The sequence below is a fragment of the Triticum dicoccoides genome, chromosome 3A (genome assembly GCF_002162155.2).
Source record: "Triticum dicoccoides isolate Atlit2015 ecotype Zavitan chromosome 3A, WEW_v2.0, whole genome shotgun sequence".
NCBI classification, from domain to species: domain Eukaryota; kingdom Viridiplantae; phylum Streptophyta; class Magnoliopsida; order Poales; family Poaceae; genus Triticum; species Triticum dicoccoides.
Window position 1 is genome coordinate 173,465,788 of NC_041384.1, and position 25,593 is coordinate 173,491,380.

At 47.4% G+C, this 25,593-nt stretch overlaps 2 protein-coding genes across 2 annotated transcripts; both read right to left on the reverse strand.

The window, feature by feature from the left end:
- Nucleotides 1–3,807: 3,807 nt before the first annotated feature.
- Nucleotides 3,808–5,097, reverse strand: LOC119271445 (NAC transcription factor NAM-A1-like). The gene is made up of 3 exons (XM_037553278.1): nucleotides 4,920–5,097; nucleotides 4,366–4,661; nucleotides 3,808–4,260 (listed from the first exon to the last, which is right to left on the reverse strand). The coding sequence occupies exons 1-3, from the start codon at nucleotides 5,095–5,097 to the stop codon at nucleotides 3,808–3,810; spliced, it is 927 nt and encodes a 308-aa protein (XP_037409175.1).
- Nucleotides 5,098–14,453: 9,356 nt separating this feature from the next.
- LOC119267751 lies at nucleotides 14,454–15,725 on the reverse strand. Its single transcript, XM_037549187.1, has 3 exons — nucleotides 15,435–15,725; nucleotides 15,118–15,361; nucleotides 14,454–15,041 (listed from the first exon to the last, which is right to left on the reverse strand). Exons 1-3 carry the CDS (start codon nucleotides 15,658–15,660, stop codon nucleotides 14,804–14,806), a joined length of 708 nt encoding a protein of 235 aa, XP_037405084.1. The 5' UTR covers nucleotides 15,661–15,725; the 3' UTR covers nucleotides 14,454–14,803.
- Between the last annotated feature and the right edge of the window lie 9,868 nt (nucleotides 15,726–25,593).

Sequence of the window (25,593 nt, forward strand, 5' to 3'; positions counted from 1 at the left end):
TCCCCTCTCTCCACTAAAGCCCAATAAGGCCCATTACTTCTCCCAGTGAATTCTCGTAACTCCCCTGTACTCCGAAAAATACCCGAATCACACGGAACCTTTCCGATTTTCGAATATAGCCTTCCAATATATCGATCTTTACGTCTCAACCATTTCGAGACTCCTCGTCATTCTGTGATCTCATCCGGGACTCTGAACAACCTTCGGTACACCAAATCACATGACTCGTAATACCAATCGTCAACGAACGTTAAGCGTGCGGACCCTACGGGTTCAAGAACTATGTAGACATGACCGAGACACATCTCCGGTCAATAACGAATAGCGGAACCTGGATGCTTATATTGGCTCCTACATATTCTACGAAGATCTTTATCGGTCAAACCGCATAACAACATACGTTGTTCCCTTTGTTATCGGTATGTTACTTGCCCGAGATTCGATCGTCGGTATCATCATACCTAGTTCAATCTCGTTACCGGCAAGTCTCTTTACTCGTTCCGTAATGCAACATCCCGCAACTAACTCATTAGTCACATTGCTTGCAAGGCTTATAGTGATGTGCATTACCGAGAGGGCCCAAAGATACCTCTCCGACAATCGGAGTGACAAATCCTAATCTCGACATATGCCAACTCAACAAACACCATCGGAGAAACCTATAGAGCATCTTTATAATCACCCAGTTACGTTGTGACGTTTGATAGCACACTAAGTGATCCTCCGGTATTCGGGAGTTGCATAATCTCATAGTCATAGGAACATGTATAAGTCATGAAAAAAGCAATAGCAATAAACTAAACGATCAGAGTGCTAAGCTAACAGATGGGTCTTGTCCATCACATCATTCTATAATGATGTGATCCCGTTCATCAAATGACAACACATGTCTATGGCTAGGAAACTTAACCATCTTTGATTAATGAGCTAGTCAAGTAGAGGCATACTAGGGACACTCTGTTTGTCTATGTATTCACACATGTATCAAGTTTCCGGTTAGTACAATTCTATCATGAATAATAAACATTTATCATGATATAAGGAAATATAAATAACAACTTTATTATTGCCTCTAGGGCATATTTCCTTCAGTCTCCCACTTGCACTAGAGTCAATAATCTAGTTCACATCGTCATGTGATTTAACACCAACAGTTCACATCTTTATGTGATTAGTTCACATATTCATGTGACAAATACCCAAAGGATTTACTAGAGTCAATAATCTAGTTCACATCGCTATGTGATTAACACCCAAAGAGTGATCATGTTTTTCTTGTGAGAGAAGTTTAGTCTACGGGTCTGCAATATTCAGATCCGTATGTATTTTGAAAATTTCTGTGTCTACAATACTCTGCACGGAGCTACTCTAGCTAATTGTTCCCACTTTCAATATGTATCTAGATGGATACTTCAAGTCATCTAGATCGGTGTCAAAAGCTTGCATCAACGTAACTCTTTACGAGAAACTCTTTTATCACCTCCACAACCGAGAAATATTTCCTTAGTCCTCTAAGGATAATTTTGACCGCTGTCCAGTGATCTACTGCTAGATCACTATTGTACTCCCTTGCCAAAATCATTCTAAGGTATACAATAGGACTGGTACACAGCATAACATACTTTATAGAACCTATGACTGAGGCATAGGGAATGACTTTTAATTCTCTTTCTATTTTCTTCCATGGTCGGGTTTTGAGTCTTTACTCAACTTCACACCTTGCAACACAAACAAGAACTCCTTATTTGACTGTTCCATTTTGAACTACTTCAAAATCTTGTCAATGTATGTCCTCATTGAAAAATCTTATCAAGCGTCTTGATCTATCTCTATAGATCTTGATGCTCAATGTGTAAGCAGCTTCACCGAGGTCTTTCTTTGAAAAACTCCTTTCAAACACTCCTTTATGCTTTCCAGAAAATTCTACATCATTTCTGATCAATAATATGTCACTCACATATACTTATCAGAAAGGCTGTAGTGCTCCCACTCACTTTCTTGTAAATACAGGCTTCACCGCAAGTCTGTATAAAACTATATGCTTTGACAAAACTGTCAAAGTGCATATTCCAACTCCGAGAGGCTTGCACCAGTCCATAAATGGATTGCTGGAGCTTGCACACTTTGTTAGTACCTTTAGGATCGACAAAACCTTCTGGTTGCATCATATACAACTCTTCTTTAATAAATCCATTAAGGAACACAATTTTGACATCCATTTGCCAGATTTCATAAAGTGGGAGATGAGCTCGGAGGCGCACCAGCGGCAGCCCAACGCGGTGCTGATCCCGTAGGCGGGGCAGGGCCACGTCACGCTGATGCTACACCTCACCAAGGCGCTGCACGGCAAGGGCTTCCACGCCAACTCCAAGTACAACCGCCGCCGACCGCATGCTCCACTCCTGCAGCCCGGGATCGCTCGGTGGCGGCGCAGGATTCCGCACGGTCTGTTGCCAGCGGACGGCCACAGAGATGACGTCACGCAGGACATCGTCGTGCTGTGTGTATCCACCACCAAGGACAACGCCACACCGTTCAAGGAGCTTGTGGCCAGGCTCAACAACAACACGCTGGTGAGCTGACGGTGTCATGAGCCTTGCTAGCCTTGCCAGATATCTTTTTCATCTTCAACCGATCCATCTCCATAGCAGGTACTGAGGCAAACCTTGCCAGCCTGCCGTCGACGCCACCATGGTGTCAGACAGTGCCACCGCTCTGCACTCGACCATCCAGCCGCATTCGTCGACGATATCCAGCCGCACCATGCCGCCAAAACTCCTCGTCATTCACGTGGTAGATACAACACCGCACCACCTAGCCACCACCACACCATCATCACTGCTGGAGCCACACGGAGCCCCACCACCCGTGGCATCTCTCCCCCGAATAAGAGGTCCTCCCCAGATGACGCCTCCATGGAGAATACAAGGCGCAGGCCGCCGCGCCGCCCAATCCGGACTGGATTTTTGACTTTCGTCCGGGAGGGATTCGGGGTTGGATAGGACGGACCACGGCTTCGCCTCTAGGGAGGATAACGGCGTGGAGTGACGTCGCCGATGCCGGGCCGAACAAGCCAACCAAAGTTTCCTATGGTCCCATCCTATACCACCAAACCTCCGTGTGATCCAGATCCGGCAATAACCATGAACCGAGACCTGCAGAGATGAAAGAGCCATGGGGCTCAGCCCACCAGGAAGGAGGACCGAGAAGAACCGAACATAGAACTCCAGACGCAGAATCCAAGGATCCGACGTGGCCAGCGACGACCACCACCACCCCACGGCGGCCGACGGATTTCAAAGACGGGATCCAGATGGATCTGATCTGGATCTGGCAGCACCCACGACCACCAGACAAATCCAACGCAGCCACCACTTCGCCACAAGCAGGCCACCGCCACCACGCCGCGTAGGACGCCGCAGGGGCCCGCCATGCCGCCGGATCCGCGCTCGCTCGGCGCACCTCCCGATCTCGTTGTCCCGCGCCAGCCGTGACGGAAGAGGTGAGGAGAAGCCCCGTCGCCGCCCTGCCAGCCAGGCTTCACCCGGCGGTGGTGCGGACGGCGGCGACGAGGGGAAGAAGTGGAGGAGGCCGAGAGGCGGGGCGGCTAGGGTTTCACAGCAAAGTGCAGTGATAGAGAATAAATGAAGTTGTTCTGCAAGTGTGGAGGAAATAAAATCGATCACAGTTGATATCCGCAAGAGTAGAAACACTCCCAATCGTGGCTACCGAATTAAGTACGCACACTGTCGAATGTTGATTACGTGCATGTGCATGCATATACCTCGTGCGCAAGGCAACACCTAACTAATCGTCCTCGAACATGGACAAGGACGTCGGCGGCGACAGCTGGTCGTCGTCGGTGTGGTGGCCCGCGCCTCCTCCCATGCAGTTGGCCCGCTTGCTGGGCTGGAGGAAATACACGTCGTCCATGGCATGGAAGGAGAGGTCCCTCTTGATGTTCTCCAGCACCGACGCCAGTTGCACCTCCGGCGCACTCTCGCGGCGCGCACCGTCATGGACGTGGCCCGCTGCCCCGCTGATGGTGCCGGCACCGTCGACCTGTCCGGATCCGCCGCTCATCAGGTACTGAAGGAGCTGGCCGTCGGTCCAGTCGTCGCCGAAGGCGCCGTGTGCGGCTCCGGTGGTACTATCAATTGCCTGAACCTCCGTGTGCCTCGGCGCTCCGGGGTTACCATCCATGTCCGGCGCGACGGCGACGCCCTTCTTGCGGACGCGGCACAGGACCCAGTCGTCCAGCTGCACCCAACATAGGTAATGTAATTAAGTTGACCGACAACCTGTGTGTACGTACGTATATAATACTAGATTCATCGACGCACGCGTGTGGGGTTTGGTACGTACCCTCATGGAGTCGTGGGGCTTGTGGCGGGTGGCGGCGCCGCCGTCGGCGTGGAGAAGGCGGTACTCGTGCATGACCCACTCAGTCTTGGTGCCCCGCGGGGAGCGCCCCTGATAGAAGACGAGCGCCTTCTTGACCCCGAGGCAGCGCGCGCCGCCGGCAGCCAGGATCGGCTTGTCGGTGCCGGTGGCCTTCCAGTACCCCGATCCCGCCGTGCGGTTGGGCCGCGCGCCGTTGGGGTACTTGCGGTCCCGCGGGCTGAAGAAGAACCACTCCCCCTCGCCGAACTGCGCCTTGTCTGCATGCACGCCAACCCAAAATTGTCAAACTTCCATCCATTCATCAGTATATTCATTCAGTGTTACTATAATCCTCTCTTGTTCCAGGATCGATGATGATACATAAAAAATGGGTACGTGTAGATAGCTGGTCGGCAGCTAACGGTATTTTTTTCTTGGAAGCTCGTGCATGGACGAGAGTCAAAGAGATAGAAACAAAACTTTGCATTGGCTGCATGGCGTGGCTACGTATGCAGTACGTATGCATGCATGCTCACCGGGCAGTTCCCACGGGTCGAACTTGTAGATGTCGACGTCGGCGATGATGGAGGTGACGGCGGAGGCGGCGGAGGCGACCTTCCTCTTGAGGTAGCACACGATGATCTCCTGGTCCGTGGGCTGGAACCGGAACCCCGGCGGCAGCTCGCACCCCCGGAACACAAAACCTTCTTCCATCACCGATCGATCGATCCGCGCTAGCTCGTGTAGCCGACGAAGAAGAAACGGCCTGATTTGGGAACGCTCCAAGAAGTCGGCTGGCGGATGGCCTATATATATATACATGCACACGCGTAAGTTACTTAGGCTAAGTAACCGTACGTGCCTGTGTCGTCAGGGTAGCCAAGCAATGAGATTGTGCGAGAGCGACGTGCATGGCGATGGCTCTCGAGTCCTGGACGGCGACGCGCGTGGCGCAGACCGATCGATCGTGGACACACGGCTGGATTAGCCTCCCTGACGTCGGATGGCACGTCAAGCTTCCGGGTGATTACGCGTAACGTGACATCGCGTGAGCTTGACAGCCGCATATTGATACTCCCGAATGGGCCAAACCTCTTCAAGATTTACGCCCTTTTCAGCGTTCACATGTCAGTGCGAAGGCAGATTTTGTGTTTATGCGTGCATCGATGCTGCTCGATAGCCAGCTGCTGACTGATGTGGAACTACAGTTTTACTCAGGCTTAAAGAATGCTGTCACTTCGCTACAGCAAACGTACGTACGTACGGTTCTTCGTCAGCTTTCGTACCTACTGTACGTGCATAAGACAGAAAAATAATTACTGTGGATTTTTTCTTTTGACTTAAGAGCATCTCTAGCTGATCCCTTGAAACTGATTAGAGAAGTAAAAGTTCACTTTTGAAGGGTTAAACCGGACCTAAGCCGATCCCTTATTGGTATTAGAGGAGTAAAGTTAAAATTAAGCGCCGGTCCTTCCGACCCTTGATGCTCTCAAATGGTACAGTTAATTTTGTTTTCCAGTGAGGCACTGATATCCCATTTCGCATGAAATTGGCGAGCACTCTTGTTACACTAACATGAACATCTAAAAAATAGAATTTTAAATTTTATTTCCTATTTATTTTTAATTTATTGTTTTTCAGAGAGCATATGCTCCATAGAGCCAAAACTCGCTGTCCCATGGACGGCAATTTTCGGGATAAATTTCAGCTTTCCTGCCCCTACTCGCGGTGAATCTTCACCGTTGTTGCCTCCGCGTCCACCCGCAGCCTTCGGCCCCACCTGCCCCACTCTGATCAACTTGCTGGTCTCCACCGGATCCCATGCCCAAACAAACCACCGAAGTTGCTTCGTTTGTTCCAAAATCAAGCCGACGAACGACAAAGATGATGTAGAGCACCAACTAAAGAGCTTTGTGGCGTCGTTATTTCGACAAGACTGGCAATCTTTATAGGCGACCAACAAGCTTTCTCATCAGCCAGGGAGGTCGATTTGAGGCCAGCTGTCTACCCTCACACCCCAAGCTTCGGATTCAGTTCAACATCGTCGGCTGGTGCTCTTCGTCTGCAAGGTGTTAGACGAATTGACGAGGTGTAATTTTTTTTAGATAATTTCATTTTGTTTAGCCATTTTTGCCAAATTAAACCTAAAATATTGCATAGTATAGATGAATAGGTTGATCCAAATGGTGTTTGACGACTCTTCATCAGACGAGGATGAAGAAGATGATGACGATTTCAAAATTGCGAATGTCGCGATTGTTAACGAGGACTTCCAAAGATCGAGATAGGATCACAGTTCAACCGCTTGTGCATCAATCGAGATAGAGCAGAGGGCCATGACAAGATTGTGAAGGATTATTTCAATCCCAATTCAACCTATCCAGAGAAGTATTTTCGTCGGCGGATTCTGATGCACCGAAGTCTCTTTCTCGCCATTGCAAGAGCTGTAGAGAAGCATGATGATTTGTTTAAACTGGGGAGGAGTACATCGACGGAGATAAGCGCGAGCCCTTTAATGTGTATCGTGGTTGTTCGAGTGCTTGCCTATTAATGTTCGACCGACACAATTGATGACTATTTTTGCATCGGGGAAGATTCAATCTTGGAGGCCACTCGAACATACACACAAACCGTGATTGGGATCTATGGGATGGAGTACTTGAGGGCACCCAATGATGAAGATACTAAGAGGCTTTTGTCTTCGAATGAAAGTGAGTATGGCCTGGTATGCTTGCATCAACTTATTGCATGCACTAGACATGGAAGAATTGTTATGGGGATGGAAAGGTTAGTACAAAAGGCACTCCAAAGATCCAACCATCGTTTTTGAGGCAGTTGCATCGGAGGATCTATAGATTTGACATTCATTCTTTGGACTGCTTGGCTCCCATAATGATCTGAATGGGCTGTTGAGATCACCACTATTTGCAAGGCCTGTCTTGCAACTTTGTTGTCAATGGCCATCTGTATACACGATGCGGGTACTACTTTGCAGATGGCATCTATCCTCCATGGGCCACATTTGTAAAGACAATTACGCGGTCTCGAGGTAACAAGAGATCTCACTTTGCAATACGCCAAGAGTTGACAGGAAGGATGTTAAGAGAGCTTTTGGTGTGATTTAGAAGAGCTTTGTCATTGTTTGTGGGCATGCGAGTATTGGAACCCACATGTCCTATGGCAAATAATCACATGTTGCACCATTTTGCATAACATGATCATTGAAGATGAGAGAGCATGTTAGAGAAGTTTTGGTACATCGCCAATGGGGATCCTGTTGAACTGGAACAAGATGCAAACATGATACAAAGATTTATCGTAGCGCATCAAAGCATCAACAACCGCGAAGTTTAAGCCCACTACAAGATGATCTTGTTGAGCATCAGTGGCTACTCCATAGCACCAGTTGATTATTGTTGTGCTTTCATCATACTATTTACTTCATTTGCACCCTTTCATGTGTTTGAATTTGAGTAATTTGATTGTGAACTTTAAATTTGTAATTTTGTAATATTCATAGATTAAGTGAACTCTGATTATTAAGTTTAGATTTAATGTGTGTGCAAATATGTAGTTGAAATGTAGCATGTATACGAAAACTTAGAAGAATTGGTGACGGTTTTTTTATGGAGTTAAGTTTTAGGGGTTAGGCTAGCAACATTTCTTTAGCAAAGCAAACATAAGGAGTCAGATGATAAGGACCGTTTGAGGGGCTAAATTATAAGGAACCGGCTAGAGATGCTCTAAAAATAGTATGTCCCTCGAGTGCATTCAACATACGATTGTACTAGACTACACACACAGAGGCCGCTCGTACCCTGCACCTAACGTGCTAGGGTTTCTCCTGCCTCCCGTCGGCGACATCGTTGGTCTACCTTGTCTCCTGTGGTCTTAGAACCATGGAGACACGGTGGATTCTGACCCTTGCCGACGGGAGGGCTTTGTTTTTTATTTATTTTTAGTTTCGTTAGGGTTTGTGTCATGCTCAGAGATGCGAGATGACGGCGGCTCTCTGTTGATGGAATAAGGTCATCTCGCCTAGCCCTCGTTCTGGTGTTGTTTCTAGCATCGTCAGAGGGCATGTGGAGGTTTATCTTTAGCAGTTCCCGTGGGATTCGGTCGGCGTTCGTTTTCGGTAGATCCACGTGGATCAGGTCTTTGTTCCTCCGTGTTCGTGTGTCTACAGGTTGGATCCTTCCGATGTACACTTCTTTTCATCGGCGGCGGTTGCTGTTCTAGTGCGTTGGCCCTATGGGGCCTTAAAACGATAACTTCCTGACTATGTACTACAACAAGATTTGCCCGGCTACGACGAGGGAGGGGCGATGACGACGGTGCGCCATCGGCTCGCAACAGTGCTTGTAGTTGTTGCTATGTTGTCTGTGAAGCTAGATGTATTTTTTACTTCTGATGTTTTTTATACTATCTTAATTATTGATAAATAGATCGAAAGTTTTCCTCAAAATAAAAAACATATGATTGTACTACCACGTATACTTATTACCTGGGTGTAGACTAGTTGGCCAGCAAAACAAAACTATGCATATGACGTATTGAACCTTTGTATGATAGCACTACCACGAATAGTATTCATCAACTTACTCATGATACAAGCGGTGGTAAAATCAAGGTGTAGTTGTCCACAAAGGGAATATTGTATGTGGTGGTATGCATGCATAAACGACATGGTATTTCTCTCCCTAATAATAAAGCACGGATTGACTCCGTGGGTTCACCGTCACAATACGCTTCTTTCCGTGATTTTACGCTTTTAGTTTGGATTTAACACATATCCGAGGTGGTATTAAAACCTTCATCCGTCCGCCAGAAAATACGCTGCCTCCCTATGCTTGTACGTCCGGCTGGGCCTTGTGCTTCTGGCTGGGCCTTGGCGGAAAGAAGCACACGCAATATTTCGTACATCTTGATCCTTGCTAAAATACCTGCCTATACATGAGTCGCATCAATGGCTTCACATATTTAAAAGTACCACATCGGTCTTTCACATCCACCTAGACCAGTTAATATACCTCTAAAAAACTAGCAATCACGTGGCACCTGAGACGTGGAAAAACAGCAAGAGAAAAAGCAGGCACTTCATGAGGCGACATGGGAAAACGATGGGAACATCAGCCACCCAGCCGGCACCACCACGAGCACGAGCCACGCCCGGCCGGTGCCGCCATGCATGGAGAGGCAGGGGATGCTCTCGATGGCCGGGAGCACGCCGCTCGCTGGTTGCCGGGTAGGACGAGGCATGGCGCCTCCGGCCTTAAACGTCGCGCAAGGTGTGGAAGGCCAGACAATGCTCAGGCGGCCGTGGACGGGCTAGCAATATCCACAGGGAGGCTAGCTAATAACTGCTTTAATTAAGCCGATGAAAAGGGACGCGGCTAGAGAGAGAGAATCGATCAAGTGGCTAGCTAATAATTAAATAAAAGAGGAACACACCAGATACTTTGAGACATGTACATGCATGATGATGCCATTCATACTTAAAAAGCCAAATCAGAACTACGCCGCCACTTGCGTCGGTTTGTTGAACAATGATGATGAAGCGCCGCCACCCACGAGAACCTGTAAATCCGAAGTCACCACGCTCCCACCACGCTCCTACTAGAGCTCCATGCCCCCATGTTGAGGCCGGAGCACGCGTCACCATGACGGCGGGCCCAAAGCAAAAAAGAAAAAGTTCCACCTTGAGATCGGCATAGCCGCCGCACCAACCTCGATTGGTTAGCTTACTACCAAATTCGCCGCCGACCGCCTCACAGCAACCCACTGGAATCGAATCCGAAGCAGATTTACCACGCCGCCACCACCATAACTGTCAATACAGAAACTGGTGAAAGAAGAAAACCTCCGGAGTCACCACGCTCCTACTGGAGCTCCATGCCCCCATGTTGAGGCCGGAGCACGCGTCACCATGACGGCGGACCCAAAGCAAAAAGAAAAAGTTCCACCTCGAGATCGGCACCGCCGCCGCACCAGCCTCAATTGGTTAGCTTACTACGAAATTGGCCGCCAACCACCTCACAACAACCCAGTGGAATCGAATCCGAAGCAGATTTACCACGACGCTACCACCATAACCGTCAATACAGAAACTGGTGAAAGAAGAAAACCTAGCCCTAACCTAACTACACGCCGTCGTCGGAGCGGCTGCCAGAGAGAGGAGGAACCCCTCGAGTCGCTGGCGGAGGACGGTGGTAGCCGGGTCGCCTTCGGTTCCACCTCTCTCGCAGGGAAGGGGAAACAAAACGAAAGAATATGAGTTTTATTATTATTTCTAATTCAACACTTCCCTTAGGGCGATTGACCCCTTTAGGTTGATATGTTTTTTTCTCAGCTTGACTATTTTTTTAAGTTTAAAACATTTTCCTGCTCTGGCATGGTTCATCCAACTCGACGGCATTATTTTAAATTTTAAACATTCTCTTGCGCTAGCGCGGTTAAGCGACACATGTGCCGTGTGTTGGACGTGCTCACCGCCTTGAGATGATTGACCATGTTCGGTGACCACTACAACCACCATTGACGAGGACGGACAGGAGGATGAACAACAACACGAATAAGATGAGTCTTATAGGATAACATGTTAAAATATAAGACATGGATCCGGAAGAGAGAGACTTGATCTATACATGTTTATTGGTTATGGGTATATAATGTTTTATTCTCCCGTTGCATCGCACGGGCATTTTTCCTAGTTGTCTAGTAAAAGAAGGTAGACGATCCACTTGCGTGGACTCGGAAGAAAATATTCTGCAATTTGCACCAGCGAGGAGAACGATGAACAAAATGTCGCCACGTGATTGTCACAGTACTCTTATAATAACGTATTGTGTCGTGCTCATGCCTTCTTGATCGGCCAGATAGATCAACAGCAACTGGCGCGTAGACGGTGCAAACAATGAAACTAAGAATGGATAAAAAAGACTCCCTCGCAAAAGAAAAAGGACTGGGCTGAACGCTTATATTTCCTCCAATCCATATTAATTGTGGCAGCCTTTTACTATAACTTTAGTACAAATTTGTATGAGAACCATGAGAATTAATGTAGATCAAGAGACCTTTTACGGTGCATCAAAATAATATGAGCCGTCCATTTTCAGTCAGTTAATGGACTAGATCCACCAATACTACCAAAGCAATTCAGTAGTATATTTTGTTCAAGGGGTAAAATTGGAAGACTTAGAAAATAAATACCCAAATTCTACATCCATTGAGGAATCCGTGTGTTTTCTTGTCCTGCTTGGACCAGTCCGGCCGAATACTTTCCGGCCGACATTCAATGCAACAGAGACAATTGTACACAGCGATGGATCCTTGCCGGCTGTATTTTTGGCCGAGGAAATCACCATATACAATAGATTGATTGATCATTTGTGGATACATGCATTAGTGATTCCGGCGATCAAGCCGGCGGCGGTGGCCTCATAGGAAGCTGCAGCGACGACGCCGCGACTGATCAGGACGTCGTACCGCCGGTTCTGTGGCCTGCTGGTAGATTTGATGCCAGGTCGGGGGCTTGGAGCTCCCACTTGAAGGGCACTCAGGCAGTCAGGCTAGCTCTGATCGATATTGGGCATGCGCTGTTGATCATGGGCGATGGCAACGACGAGGCCTCACGAGGATCGTCGCCGCGAGGGATTTGACAAATTATGAAATGAAAATAATGACAAAACTACCCCGCTAATCAACGGCTGAGATGATTCAATACTACTCGCTTTCAGAGGTAGTATGATGCATCGTAAAAAATCTCCTTATATTTTTCAACCAATTTTCTGTCGGAACAACTATAAAATCACATCGCAAATCAATGGTTTGTAGAAAAAAATCATAGGTGCATGCTCCCGCACATGCGTGCCCCTGCGAATTTTTTATGCTACTAATTGTGTTACTTTCACTATATAGCAATCCTTAGCCTTATCTTTCCCTAATAATAATAAAGTACGGATTGACTCCGTGGGTTCACCGTTACAATACGCTTTCTTTTCGTGAATTTGCGCTTTCATTATTTTACTTTGCTATCCAAGATGGTACTAATTTCAAACCCCCGTGAGTACAATTGGTGCCTCGCTGGGGCCTTTCCCGCGCAACCTGATCCTCGCTTTGCTGGGCCTATATGCCCAGTGGGCTTCCACGATCCGCTTAATAAAAATAAAAATAAAAATAAAGTTTAAAGAAGGTGCTCATGTGGGATTCGAAGACAGGACCTCCGGTTTCATCGAGAAGAACACAACCAACAGAACTCCATTAAGCTTGTGTTGAAAACCGATGTTCCTTCTCAAATAATTAGTCCCACCTTGCTTCTTTACACTAATTCTCACCAATTTAAATACGGGGGAGTTAAACAAGTCAACAAGCAGCCTCGAGACTTGATACAGAAAGATAATGTGAGAAGAGAACTTGAAAGGGCCATGTGGAGGGAGAGAGAAGAAAAAACATGTATGGGCATGTGTATACTTGTGGGGTTGCAAGAATCAAACAAGAATGAGGGCAAGACCTGCACTAAGACAAAGAAACCTCTCCGAGAAAGATCAACAGTAGAGAGAAGAAGACAAAACAACTGATACAAGTGAGGAAGAAACCAAAAAGTACATCAGAGAGAGGGGTCTGCCCTGCCGCTCGGAGGAACCAGCCTCCCATCATCACCACAGCCGCTCATGGGCCGCTACCCCATCGCTGCATCTCGATGGCCCGTCGCCCAGAGAGGGGAGACTATTAGGTGTGGTGCGTTGAAGAATGAACAGCGATTGAGAGGCAAGAAGATATAATCTACCTATGGAGGCAGAGCGGTGCGTGGGGGCCGCTAGACACGCGTCATTGTGTCGTGTACAAGGAAGAAATAAAGTATTTGGAGGAGGGGCACATATGACGCGTGGAACACCAGCGTACGAGGCTGCTGGTTTCTTTCTTAGCAATCAACCAACCTTAAACTAGAAAGTTTGGATCGTTCATGGACGGGAAAGTAATCATCGAGTCACCACACGGACGTGTTTAGCGTGCACGTATGTATTTGTTCATTCAATCTATATGCACGCGTTGCTGGATTTGATGCATGATAATTTTGTTTTTTAAATACCTCACAAACGCAAGCGCTCATCATGATAATTTTATTACAAAATTAGATTTAGCTCCGTTTGTCTCCCTCGTGAAACCATACTGACTGGCTATTAAGACGTAAAAATAAAAAACTTTTATATATAAACATAGGTTAGGACACACGTATCAAAAAGATATAACCTACCCTCTCTATTTCAAAATAAGTGTCTTAACTTTGTATCAACTTTAGTATAAAGTTATACTAAACTTGAGACACTTACAAAGTTGTACTAAATTTAAGACACTTATTTTATAATGGAGGGAGTACATGCCAACGAAAATAAATTGTCTTTAGGCATTGCCGATGCCGGTTAAGACGAGTGCATAATAAACCACCGATATAAAATTGAGAGTGATAGCTTATCTTACGAAAAAAGCTTTCATCCCACTTTATAAATAAAGCAACCACGAAGTACAAAGTCAACAAGGTAACATCCGAACAACACACATACACAACGCCACCGTGGGCAAAGGTCCAACACACACGCACAACTCACTCCACTGATTCAGTTGTGGACACATCACAACAAGCCAAAACAAACACAAGGGATGCACAAACAAACAAGGCGGTGGCGACAATGACTAGGGAGCTAATCCGGCTCAGGTGGTGGTGGGGGAGGCGGTGGCGCCATCCGGAGAGCCATCGTGCGAAGCTGGGTGATGATGGAGGTGATGTCATCTCTCTCCCTAAGGCGGCTAAGCGGCCGCCAAAGCAGAGGGCTCTAGATGCCACCTGGTCCGATCATTTTCCACATTAAGCTCAGGCTCGTGCAACGCGATGCAGTCGAGCAAGTCATGCCAGACGACATTCTCATCTAGGCCAAAAGAACGTCAGAAGGCAAGCTGCCCTAAGTCAATAAGGGTCAATGCGACAGAGATCCGCGGGTCAACCGCGATGGAGAACAGGTCTGGAAAACGTGCTGCGAAGGGGCGTCGCCAGCCCTTGATGATGCAACAAAATGTGGTCATGATCATTAAAGATTATAAATTTTTTTCTTCCGTTGCAACACACAGGCACTTTGAATTTAAAACATATACATGAGGTGGTACTAATTCGGGAACCACGTCAGGTGCAATCTGACTATGCATGCGGTGCCAGGCTAGCCCAAAACAAATTGCAACCGGGCCGGATCGACCTCCCGAAACACGCAAACATGGAATCTGACAAACGCGTGTTATTTGGATTGCACGCACAAGGAAACTATACGTCTTCTTCCACGACATATAAATTCCAACAGCGAACCAACATTTCGTTCCGATTGAAGGCAAGAAACCTCTTCGACAAGCTTAACCTGCCATCGTCCTGTTTGCCTCAGCCCTCTCCGGACCGCCGGCCTTCGCCGCCCGAGCGAACACTACCACCGGCGGCCTCGCTCGACGGAGGACCCGCGATCTCCAAAGAGCGAGTCGTTTGAGGCCTGGAGCTAGGTGCGGAGAAGGCCGGGACAAGGCCCTGGAGCTGGGGGCGGAGAAGGCCGGGACGAGGCGGCTGGGCTGACTGACATAGCAGGTGGGCCGCGGCTGGACGAGGAGCATGGCCTCCTCGCGAGCTGCGAGCAAAAAGAAGCAGTGATGTTGACTCAAACAAAAAAACAGCGAGGATGAGAGGCGCATGATCGGTCGGACCTGGGGGCATGCTTGGCGCACGTGGTGGAAGGAGGCTGTGGCGTCTGTCTGAATTGGGTCGGAGGCGAGGTTGTTTGCCGGATTCGGAGCACTGGCGGGCGGCCAGATGCCCAGATCAGGGGACGGCAGAGGGGAGCTCCAAGGCGCCCATCCATGTCTGCGTGGCGGATCCAGATGCTCCGCGCGTGGATCCGTCGGTGGACAGATCGAGACGGAGAGGCGGCGACCTCCATTGGCGGGTTCCCTGAAGAAAACGTGTGAGAGATTAGAGAGAGAAAGGGAAGAAAGGATGAGAGGGGGTGGGGTCGGGCGTCGGCCTTGGCCTGCTTGCGCGCGGCTGGAGGACGTGAGGCCTGTTGTGGCCAGATCCGGAGCACGGGGCGACAACTGAGCGGGGGAGGCCAGATCGAGCGACAGTAGAGGGAGCTCCAAAACGCAATCCATCCTCTGGTGGTGTTCCTCACCGGCATAGAAGAGGGGATTGCTGCCCTGGATAGAGAAGAAGAGAAGGGAGAGCGTCAGGTGGATGGAGAAGAAGGCCATGTGTTTTGGATAAGGGGACACGTAGTGGGAAGTGGGCGGTGGGTGTTGTCGCTACATGTTCTGTTTGGACCGGAAGCTCCTGGATTGCTATGCATGTGCACTCTTCTAAAAAATGCTATGCATGTGTACCGATTACTATTTATTTCCGAAGGAGCACACCCATTATAATTACTTGCTGCTGTATGTCATAGTTTAATATTCATGCCTACCACATCTTATAAATACATATTAGATATAATAATAAAAAATGAGTGAAATATGGAAAAGAAATAATATTTCTTAAGGGAGAAGATATTTGGGGCTCACTGGTATTTACTGACCATCAAGATATTCCTTAGCTTTTGAATGTCATCTATGTCTTGGTGAGATATAGGAAGGAGAGATGGAGGGATGAAGAGCAGAGAGAGTGTAATAATGGTGCATCTTGCTCCCGTCCTGTTGTGCCCTGCACGACATCTGGGAGGGGAGCACTCCCCTCCGTTGTACCATCTACTCCATCGAGGCCCGATGATAATGACCATGGAAGTGGTCATGTTGGTGTGGAGGGTGTGCAATATTGACGGCAACGTGTCAACAAAAGAACGTCAAGCATTATAAACTCTTTATTTCCGGTCATCAAATTGTGGAAGTGGAAAAGTATAACTATAAATTGATGTTAATAGGCATTGTGAGATGTAGAAATTAATATATGTTCTATTAGAAGCTGCTACAGGTATGTGAATGATGCACAATTACTTATCATTGAAAAAGTAGTTGTTGATCTATCAGATTATTAAATGTTATTTTCTGTAATTCTTTTTACGCAGGGTTGTTGAATGTCAACAACTTATTACAAATAATCCATTTTTATAGCGAGTTGAAGGTTTTATTAGTAGAGAAGAAGATTATGAGCTTTTGGAATTCAATGGGATCTTCATGAAATGGATCCTTATGAGTCTTATAACCAATTTAATTGGAAAATCGTATATTCACCATGATAGATAAACAACGACACCAACTTTCAGATTTATTTTATACCCGTTGCAACGCACGGACACTTTTGCTAGTGAGACCAATACCTCGATCAGCCTCCATTTACAGAAAATAATAATATAATACTTCCTTCCTCTCAATATGAGACAATATACATGCTTATTTTGTACAAGTACTTCGGTGGATCGTTCTTGTGATGTCTTTCTTCCTATGTGTATGCTGCATCTCCGCTCTTATAGATACCTTATTTATTTTCCAACCATGTTCGAGTCGTCCACTTTCACTGTTCATCTTCTTCTTCGTCGGTTTCAGTCCTATTGCACTCTAAGCTTCCAATCTTCTTTCATCGCCTTCTTTCTCTATTTATTTTCTCGATTGTTGTTTATTTCAATTTTTAAAATTAGAATCAACTTCAACAGAAATCTCCTTCATACCAGAAGTCTTATTTCGCTTGAAAAGATGTTGATGCTATTGCATTTGTTAGGATTCAGCATTTGTTTTAGTGTAGATTTAAAATATTATGTGAAAACAATTTGAAAATTTTCATGAATTTGGTAAATGGTCACGAGTTTAATAAATCTTCGTGGTTTTTAATGAAAAAAAATCATAAATTTGATAAAAAACTCATAAGTTATAAAAAGACCGTGAAGTTGAAAAAGAATCATGGATTTCAAAAGAGTTTGCGGATTTGAAAAATCTGCTTGATTAAAGAAATTGCGATATGAAAAAAGTTCATGAATTTAGGAAAAGATTGTAAATATGAATAGAATCACATATCTGAAAAGGTTTGCAGAATTGAAAAAAGTTTGCATATTTGATTTTATTTGCATATTTATTTTTCTCCACATATTTAAAAAAGGTCATAAAAAACAAATAAGAAAATATCAAAAGAAAAACCAAGAAAAAAATAAAAAGAAAACAAAAAACTACCCGGAAGGTTCCCAAAACTGGATCGGAAGGTTCTGATAGGGAATCATCCCAATAGGCTGTTTAAAAACACAACGAACGCAAAGTGTTGGGGATATGACCGCACAATGTAACAATGAAGTCTTAGATAGGCCCAAGAGACCATGACATGAAGCCAGGGAGGCAACTTACGAGGTGGGCCGGATGGAGGCCCAAGGCAAGAAGACGGTGCATGACCCGGAAGTGTAAGCCGCCCGATGGCGAATTGCCAAAGAAGGCAAGGCGATTTGGATCCAGGATCAGCTACGAAGTATAACCTGACCCGGACTCTTGTAAGCCCAGGGCCTCGACCTGCGTATATAAAGGCGAGTCCCTGCAGCAGGTTCAACTTAAGTTACAATCAATTGATAGCTAGGTTAGGCGAATCCACTCCCTTGTAATCGATACTCAAGCAATAGTAACAAGAGCATGAGTAGGCTTTTACCTCCATCGTGAGGGGCCGAACCTGGGTAAACTCGTGTCCTTCATCCCGCTCAACCCCTTCAGGCTAATCACAGTAGAGATGGCCTCACACCAAAGTCCTTTCACTAGGACATCTGCCGTGTTAACCCAACGACAGTTGGTGCACACCGTAGGGCCAGCGCACGGTAGTTTCGAGTTCTTGAAGGGCTCTTTCCCATGGATTGAGGGGTACGCCGTTGGCCGGATGATCAAGAGTCGCTGCGGCAAGCTGTACATCGCTGATGTTGGCTGGGGCCCCGAGGCCGACTCAATCGAGTATGGGTATCGGGTCCCCTTCGGCGGAATCCACGTCTTCATCGGCCAAATCGGCGGATCAGAGCCTGAGCCGGACATCTGTGTCGACATCATCGAGTCAGCTCAGCGCACGCAACCCGCCCGGGTCCAAGCCGGGCGTAGGCATGCTTTCATGGGCTTCACGCAAGGGATGGAACTTGCGGAAGATTCTGCTTCTGAGGGAGTTACTCTCGTCTACTCAGGTAATGAGTCCTCAACCGGGGAGACAGAGTCAATCTATCAGCTTCAAGATGGCGGACTTGGGAGCTATTCTGATGGTGACAGTATTCCGGACCCCTATGAGCCGTCGTGCAGGGCTACTATCTTCATGGCTGGGACAGGGCCAACTCTCAATTCTTCAACAGCGGTTGCGACAGCCTCTAACCCGGCCGCGGCAAGGGCTGGTGGATCCGAGTCGGGCAGGCCACCGACTCAAGTACTACTGGATCTCATGAATACATTGACAGCTTTGTTAGCAGCTGAGGTCACTGCAGCGAATCAAGCAAAGCGCAACGCAGAGGTCGCAAAAGATTTGTGAGGAGATAACCAAGGCCTAGGAGGATATTGTGGCTGAGAACTACCAAACCGTTGCACTAAAGGCTTAGTGACGCAGAGGTAGAGCATATTAAGGCGGATGCTTGGCGTTTAAGTTTGGATCAGAACACGTCTAATGCAGTATTCCAGAAAAGGTACCAGAGTCGCCTACCACCAACGCATGACCCAAGACGTTTGTTTGACACTCCTGGGGCAGGTCCAAGCACTCCAGATGCACTGGTGAATCCTCAGTTAAACCCGGATATGCTAGGGAATCGGGCGGCGGCTCAACCTCGGCAGCCTGAGCCGGCACGAAGGGAGGAGCGGGCGCCTAACCCGCCCCCGATCAGACACCGTCTCCACGTGTCCTAACGCCACCCAGGCACTTTTCTAACCCGGCTAGCGGCGATTCCAATTAGCAGTGAGTCACCAGTCGCGGTTGAAACTCGGAATGCAGTTGAGCTCTTACAGACAACCATTGCACAACAAGCGGCGTATTCATACAGCCATGATCGTGTGCACTCGACTCCCCTCCCCTCCCCTCCCGAGTCATAGTTATAGCCGGCGTATTGAGTCGCTCGCAGTCTCCAGCAGTGAAAGGCATCGGAACATGGCCCAGGTTAACTTGCCCGATCCTCAAAGCGCGGCTCAAGCGATTGTGGATGCGGCCAGGGCCCGTCGAGAGGCGGAAGCAGCAAACCAGGGGGCTTACGAGTCACCCCCTGCGATCCCTTCAGCTTCGACCGAAGTTGGGGTGAGCATTAGAAGTCTCAGAGTGTCGTGTTTGGTGTTAGCTTTGCGTAATGAGCGTCTGCCCAAAGATTTGAAGGGTCCTCGCAAGATACGTAATTATACAGCAAACCTCCCCCTAGAAGCTTGGATTGAGAGTTATGAGCTAGCATGGATTTGTTAGACATCAGTGATGCTGTTTGTGCCAAGTATTTCACCATGATGTTGGAAGGGCCTGCCCGCACGTGGTTAAAGGGCTTGTTGCCCAATTCTATTAACTCGTGGGCCGAGTTAAAGGCGTGTTTTATCAAAAAAATCAAGGGACATGCAAGCAGCCTCTAACGATTGTGGATCTGGATCACTGCATGCAGCATGAGGATGAGTCAGCTCGCCATTGGGCCCAGCGGGTCTCCGCTATTATTCACTCGTCTGATAGATTGCGGCGGGTCAGGAGGTCCTGATCTTAGAGAAGAACTGTCACTTCGCCCCCCTTAAGCAGAAGCTCGGGCGGCTCAAGCATTATTGCAACGACATGGGCGACCTCATGGAGGCTCTCACTAAGTATGCAGACTCTGATAACACAAAGGACCCCAGCTCTGATGATGAGAAATCCAACAAGGCAAAGAAGAATGGCAATGGTAAGGGTCAGCAGCAGAATATGGCAAGGCATAATGGCAATAGCCAGGGTAATGGTGGTAAGCAGAGGAACCCCGATGGTGGGTCAGATCTAGTGGCTAACACCAACACTGCGTACAAAAACCAGCGCCGCAACAGTAATGGTAAGCCGCCTTTTGGCGGAGCAAAGCCTTTTAATCTTGAGGCGATGCTTAATGAGCCTTTCCCGAAACATAGTTTTCCCAACAAGTCATCCACTCATGCTTGGAAGGATTGTTATGTTAAGCGGGAGTTCAAGAATTACAGCCTTAACCACCATCACGATAGTGGCAATGGGCCACCTGGCGGGTCAGGATCCGGGTCTCAAGGGTCCGACTTTGGTGGTGGTAGCTCAAATTCTGGTTATCAGGGTCAAGGCGGTCATAATCAGCAGTCTGGTCAGGGCAACCAATAGAAAAATAATCAGTCAGGATACCAGAGTAATCCAAAACATCTTAATGGATGTCAATACCATGTTTTCACTACAAGTCTTTGCAAACGAGACCAGAAGGTTCATAAGCAGGCGGTTCATGCAGTAGAGCTGGTTGTTCCGCAATATTTGAGATGGTCTGAGCACACGATATCGTGGAGCAGGGTAGATCACCCACCACGGGTTGATAACCAGGGTCACTTAGCCCTTGTGGTGGCCCCCAGGTAGGTGGCTATAAATTCACTAAGGTACTTATGGATGGTGGTAGCAGCATCAACATCTTATATTATGATAATTTTCGCCATATGAGTCTGACTGACAAGAATCTCAAGCTATCCTCCATAGTTTTCCATAGTGTCATGTCTAGTAAGTTGGCTTACCCTGTTGGAAAGATATCACTAGAAGTGGCTTTCGGTGACAAGTATAATTATAGAGCAGAGACGATGTGGTTTGAGGTGGTCAAGATCAAGAGTCTGTATCATGCTCTATTTGGACGACCGGCTTATGCTAAGTTTATGGCCCACCCTTGTTACATTTACCTACAACTTAAGATGCCAGGGCCAAACGAAACAATTACAGTACATGGTGATCGGAAAGTCGCCCTGGAGTGTGAGCAAGGAGATGCAGCCTACAAGAGAAGACAAGGTAAAATGTGCTCTTTATTAGTTCAACAATTATTCATATAAGAGCCACTCAAAATTTTAATCGTGGTCTTCTCCTTGGCGCAACTCGAATAAAAAGAAAAGAAATTCAGATAAACACACTGAAATATTTTTGAAGTTTTTGGTTTTCTTTAACAAGCAAAAAGGGAAAAGCAAATACAAGAAAAACTATTTACACGGGAAAGCTCCCAACAAGCAAAAGAAGAACAAGGATATCTTTTTGGATTTTCTTTTTAGTACTACTACTAAGCATGCATAGAAACTAAATTAACTACAACTAATTTTTTGGCTTTTCTGAAGTTTTTCAAACACCAAGAAGAAAGCATGAAAATAAATTTAAGCATGGATGATACAATGAAAAAGTGTGAACACCGACAAATGGAATAAGTGGACATGAATGTAATGTCGGTGAGAGACACGTACTCCCCCAAGCTTAGGCTTTTGGCCTAAGTTGGTACGATCAGTAGCCTGGAGGGTAGTAGTCGGCGTGGTAGCTCACGGAGGCTCTCGGTGCGGATGCCTCAGCACGCTGTGCCACCACCAGTGTTGCATTATTAGCTCGGCCACGCTCTCAAGAACAAAATATCTTCCTTTGCTGTTATAATCAAAAAGAGCAGTCGCAGGCAAATATGTGTCCACAATAGATTTTTGGTTAAACATTAGATTGTAAGTGAAATTATCAACCTTTCCCTTAAGGATCTTGTGTTCTTTCAAAGTGTCAAAATCAAAATACTGCGTGGGTAGGATAGGATCAAAGGGCAAAGGCGAAACACCCAGCTCTTGTGTTAAACATGTGGCATAAATTCCACCATACACTACTGTAGGATGCTGCTAACGCGACACTATGATCAGAGACCCTTCGACAAAACTGTGTGCGATGCCATAATCGCAAACGGTGGTGTAAAATAACCGTAAAAAAAGGTGCTAAACGTTTGCGATGGAGGATGCATCAAACACGGTTTAGATTTTAGTTGCGTGTGCGATGTAGGGCATACGGTTCACCTCAATTAACTGTTTGCGATGAGGAGGAACAAAAGAAATGGGCAGCCAGATGAAGGCGTGTGCGATATAAAACATATGGTTCACTGGGATGAACTGTGTGTGATTAGGCAACACAAAAGAAACGGTCATCCCGATCAAGGTTTGTGCGATATACAGCATACGGTTCACTCGGATGAACTATTTGTGATTAGGCAAGAGAACAGAAACGGTTCAATATAACAAGATGTGTGTGATACGCGACAAACAAGTCTGTAATTATAAATGTGTGCGAAGACCGATAATAACGCAGACGATTGCTTCTAATAAGACGTATGTGATATGCTCTATCTACACAACATCTATGGCCATTGTGGGATGGGCGACCATCCGAATACGCCATAAGGATGTGAAGAGGCATTCCTATCAGCAAGGACTAGCTGTTCCACCAGTAGCTCATGTAAGAAAACTATCAAGTTAAGTGTGCTCAGGCTGGAGCAGCCATCGGATGTGTGACTGGATGGGAAGTTGTGCTCAGCTAATCTAACCTCAAGGTCCTTGTTTTTTTAAAACATGTTAAAGAAGGTCTACCGCATTACTTTTTGACAATGTGCGATATGTGGCATACAGTTGATTCATCCGACCTATTTGTGATGGAATAGGCCATGTGTGTTGTGGGCAAACACTTGCTAGTATTCAACTATTTGGGATTGATGAATTCATCACCGCCGGGTTCCCTAGTGTGGTCCGTTTTCATCTGATCATGATCTACTTCTTGTGCTAGCTCGATGCTAAGTTTCCATTAATTGATGGCATTTTATGAACACGCCACCGTTTCCCGCCATTTCCTCACCTGTTTTTCGCCACCCTGCTATATTGTGCATAGGGGGCGCGGGACGCATAGAGGCGACAAGTGCAGCCTGTAGCACATCCACCTTTTCCAAGCATGCCAACCCACCAAAGTGCTGCCTCTGCCATCAACCTCGTCGACGAGGAAAACGAGCAGGCGCCACGGCCCGTCGAGGCCGAGGCGCTCTCGGCAACGCGATGGATGACGTCGTGATGCGCGTCATCGCCAGGGTTGAGCAGACCTTTGGCGCATGCTTGAGCGCCGCGGATAAAGATAGGCATGTCAGCGCCGACAAGCTGCAGCTCGCCGCACAACATGATCGATGGCGCGCCGTAGAGCAAGCTAGGCGCGTCCGCACAGATGGCTGCGGCTCGCCGCACAGCGAGACCGTTGGAGCGCTGCAGAGCGAGAGGCGCGGCGCGCCGCACAGCAAGAGCGGATCAAGCGGCGCTTTCCTACTATCGACACGGTGTCGCAAGTGGGTACACGTCCCATCAGTACACCCATTCCTTGCCAGGAGTGGGAAGAGTCCCTCAGCGCCGTACTTGCACCAGAGGCCGGCCGTGCCGTACTTGCACCGGATGCCCGCCGCGCCATTCACATGGGTGCCGCCGTTCGCCTTGTGCGCGGCCTGCTAGATGCCAACGTGCTGGTCCGTAGGCTCGACCGCCTCCTTGGCCCAGGTGTCCACCTGGGCGTAGTAGTTGAACATGGCCGTCCCATCCTCGAGCTGGCGATCTTCGATGAAATAGCCAACTTGAAGCTCGAGATCGCGCTCCAGATGTACCGCGAGCGTGTCAGCCGCTTGGACGAACACCTGCATGAGTTCAGGCAGAGCCAAGAGCTACCCTAGGCAAGGGCTGCTGGTCATGGTCTCATGGACGCATTTTATTTTGAAAAGTCGTTTCGACGTGGATAGCTATGTATTCACAGCAATCATAGTATTGCTCTGTTTCAATGTGTGTACTCTATTTTCCATTCTTATATGTTTTGTTTCAATGTGTGTATATACGTTTTTCATTCTGTATATGTGGATGATAACAGCTAGATTCAAATTAGTATACAAAAATAGATAGAAAATGGAATTCATAATATATATTAATTGTTCATTAGATCATTACAGAATATATATATATATATATATATATATATATATATATATAATATTATCACATATACATGATGATACTTAACTACTAGCTACAATGCATAAAATTGAAAACGATCAATACTAAAACTAATAATCCCTCCTGGGCTAGTATTCCGGCAGCCCCTCGCCAGCAGCTCCCTGGTGCACGGCGTCTTCCCAGTGCGGAGGCAGTACTCCAACTCCTCCGCCTCGCAGCACTTGACGTATCGATCTGCCTCTTGCCGACGGACGTGCGCAGCCAATCTTGCCGTTTCGTTGGGCGCCCACCGGAGCTCCTCTTTAGTGGCACACTGGAGCTTATCGGCCCACCTCCACACAGCGACGAGGCTCCCAGCGCCTATGACCTTCCTCGTGAAGTACCCGTCTTCGTACACCTCCTTGACACGACGACACGCTCGTCCCCAAAGCTCCGCCGCCTCCTTTTTCCAGGCGGCATCACGGGCTTCACAGGCCGCCTGGTACCTGGCTTTCTCCTCCGCCATCTCCTTCTTGAACGCCACTTACCTGGCTTTCTCAGCCGGCAGCAGCGACTTCTACAGATAAAGATTGTACTAGCCCCAAAACCAATCCAAAGTTGGGGGTCTGGTGCAACCTCGTCAGGCGGCGCGTAGGGGTCCTCGTTGCTGCTAATCGAGTGAGCGTCCTCAGGGGGCGGTGACTCCTCGTCGGCGCGTGGGCAGACTGGCGGCTCCATGGCAGAGATTTGAGAGAGAGGGCGAGCGAGGGCAGGATGTAGATGAGAATGCAGGTGGGACGACGTGAGCAAGGTAGTATTTATTGGCGGCTGGAATCTAGATCGACGGGGACAGTACACACGCCGGTCGCCGGAATTAACGAGTATTGTAGTTTCAGTTACACGCAATTCCCGCAGCAAATTCATGTGTGAACATAGTAGCTGACGGTTTCCAATACAGAACCGTGTCTGATTAATGATCCACACCAATCACCTACCAAACCTCGAGCCACGAGGTAGAGTGCCAATCATGTGGGGGGGTGGTGGTTTTCTTGCCAGATCTTTACATTTTCTTTTTTGAACACCAGATATTTACATCGTGTGATGATTTTTTAACTCGCACACAAGTACACTAAAATATGATTTTTCAAACCGTTTTGGTTAGGCGTTGCATGTAGATGTAGTTCAAATTTGAATTACGGTCATTAAATGGTTAGGAAATCACTTAAATGTCTTTAAAAGGTTAAATGACCCCTGAAATTTTCCAAATTTTCACATCACAATTGTATCAGTGCATGTTAAACATAGGAAAAAATTGAA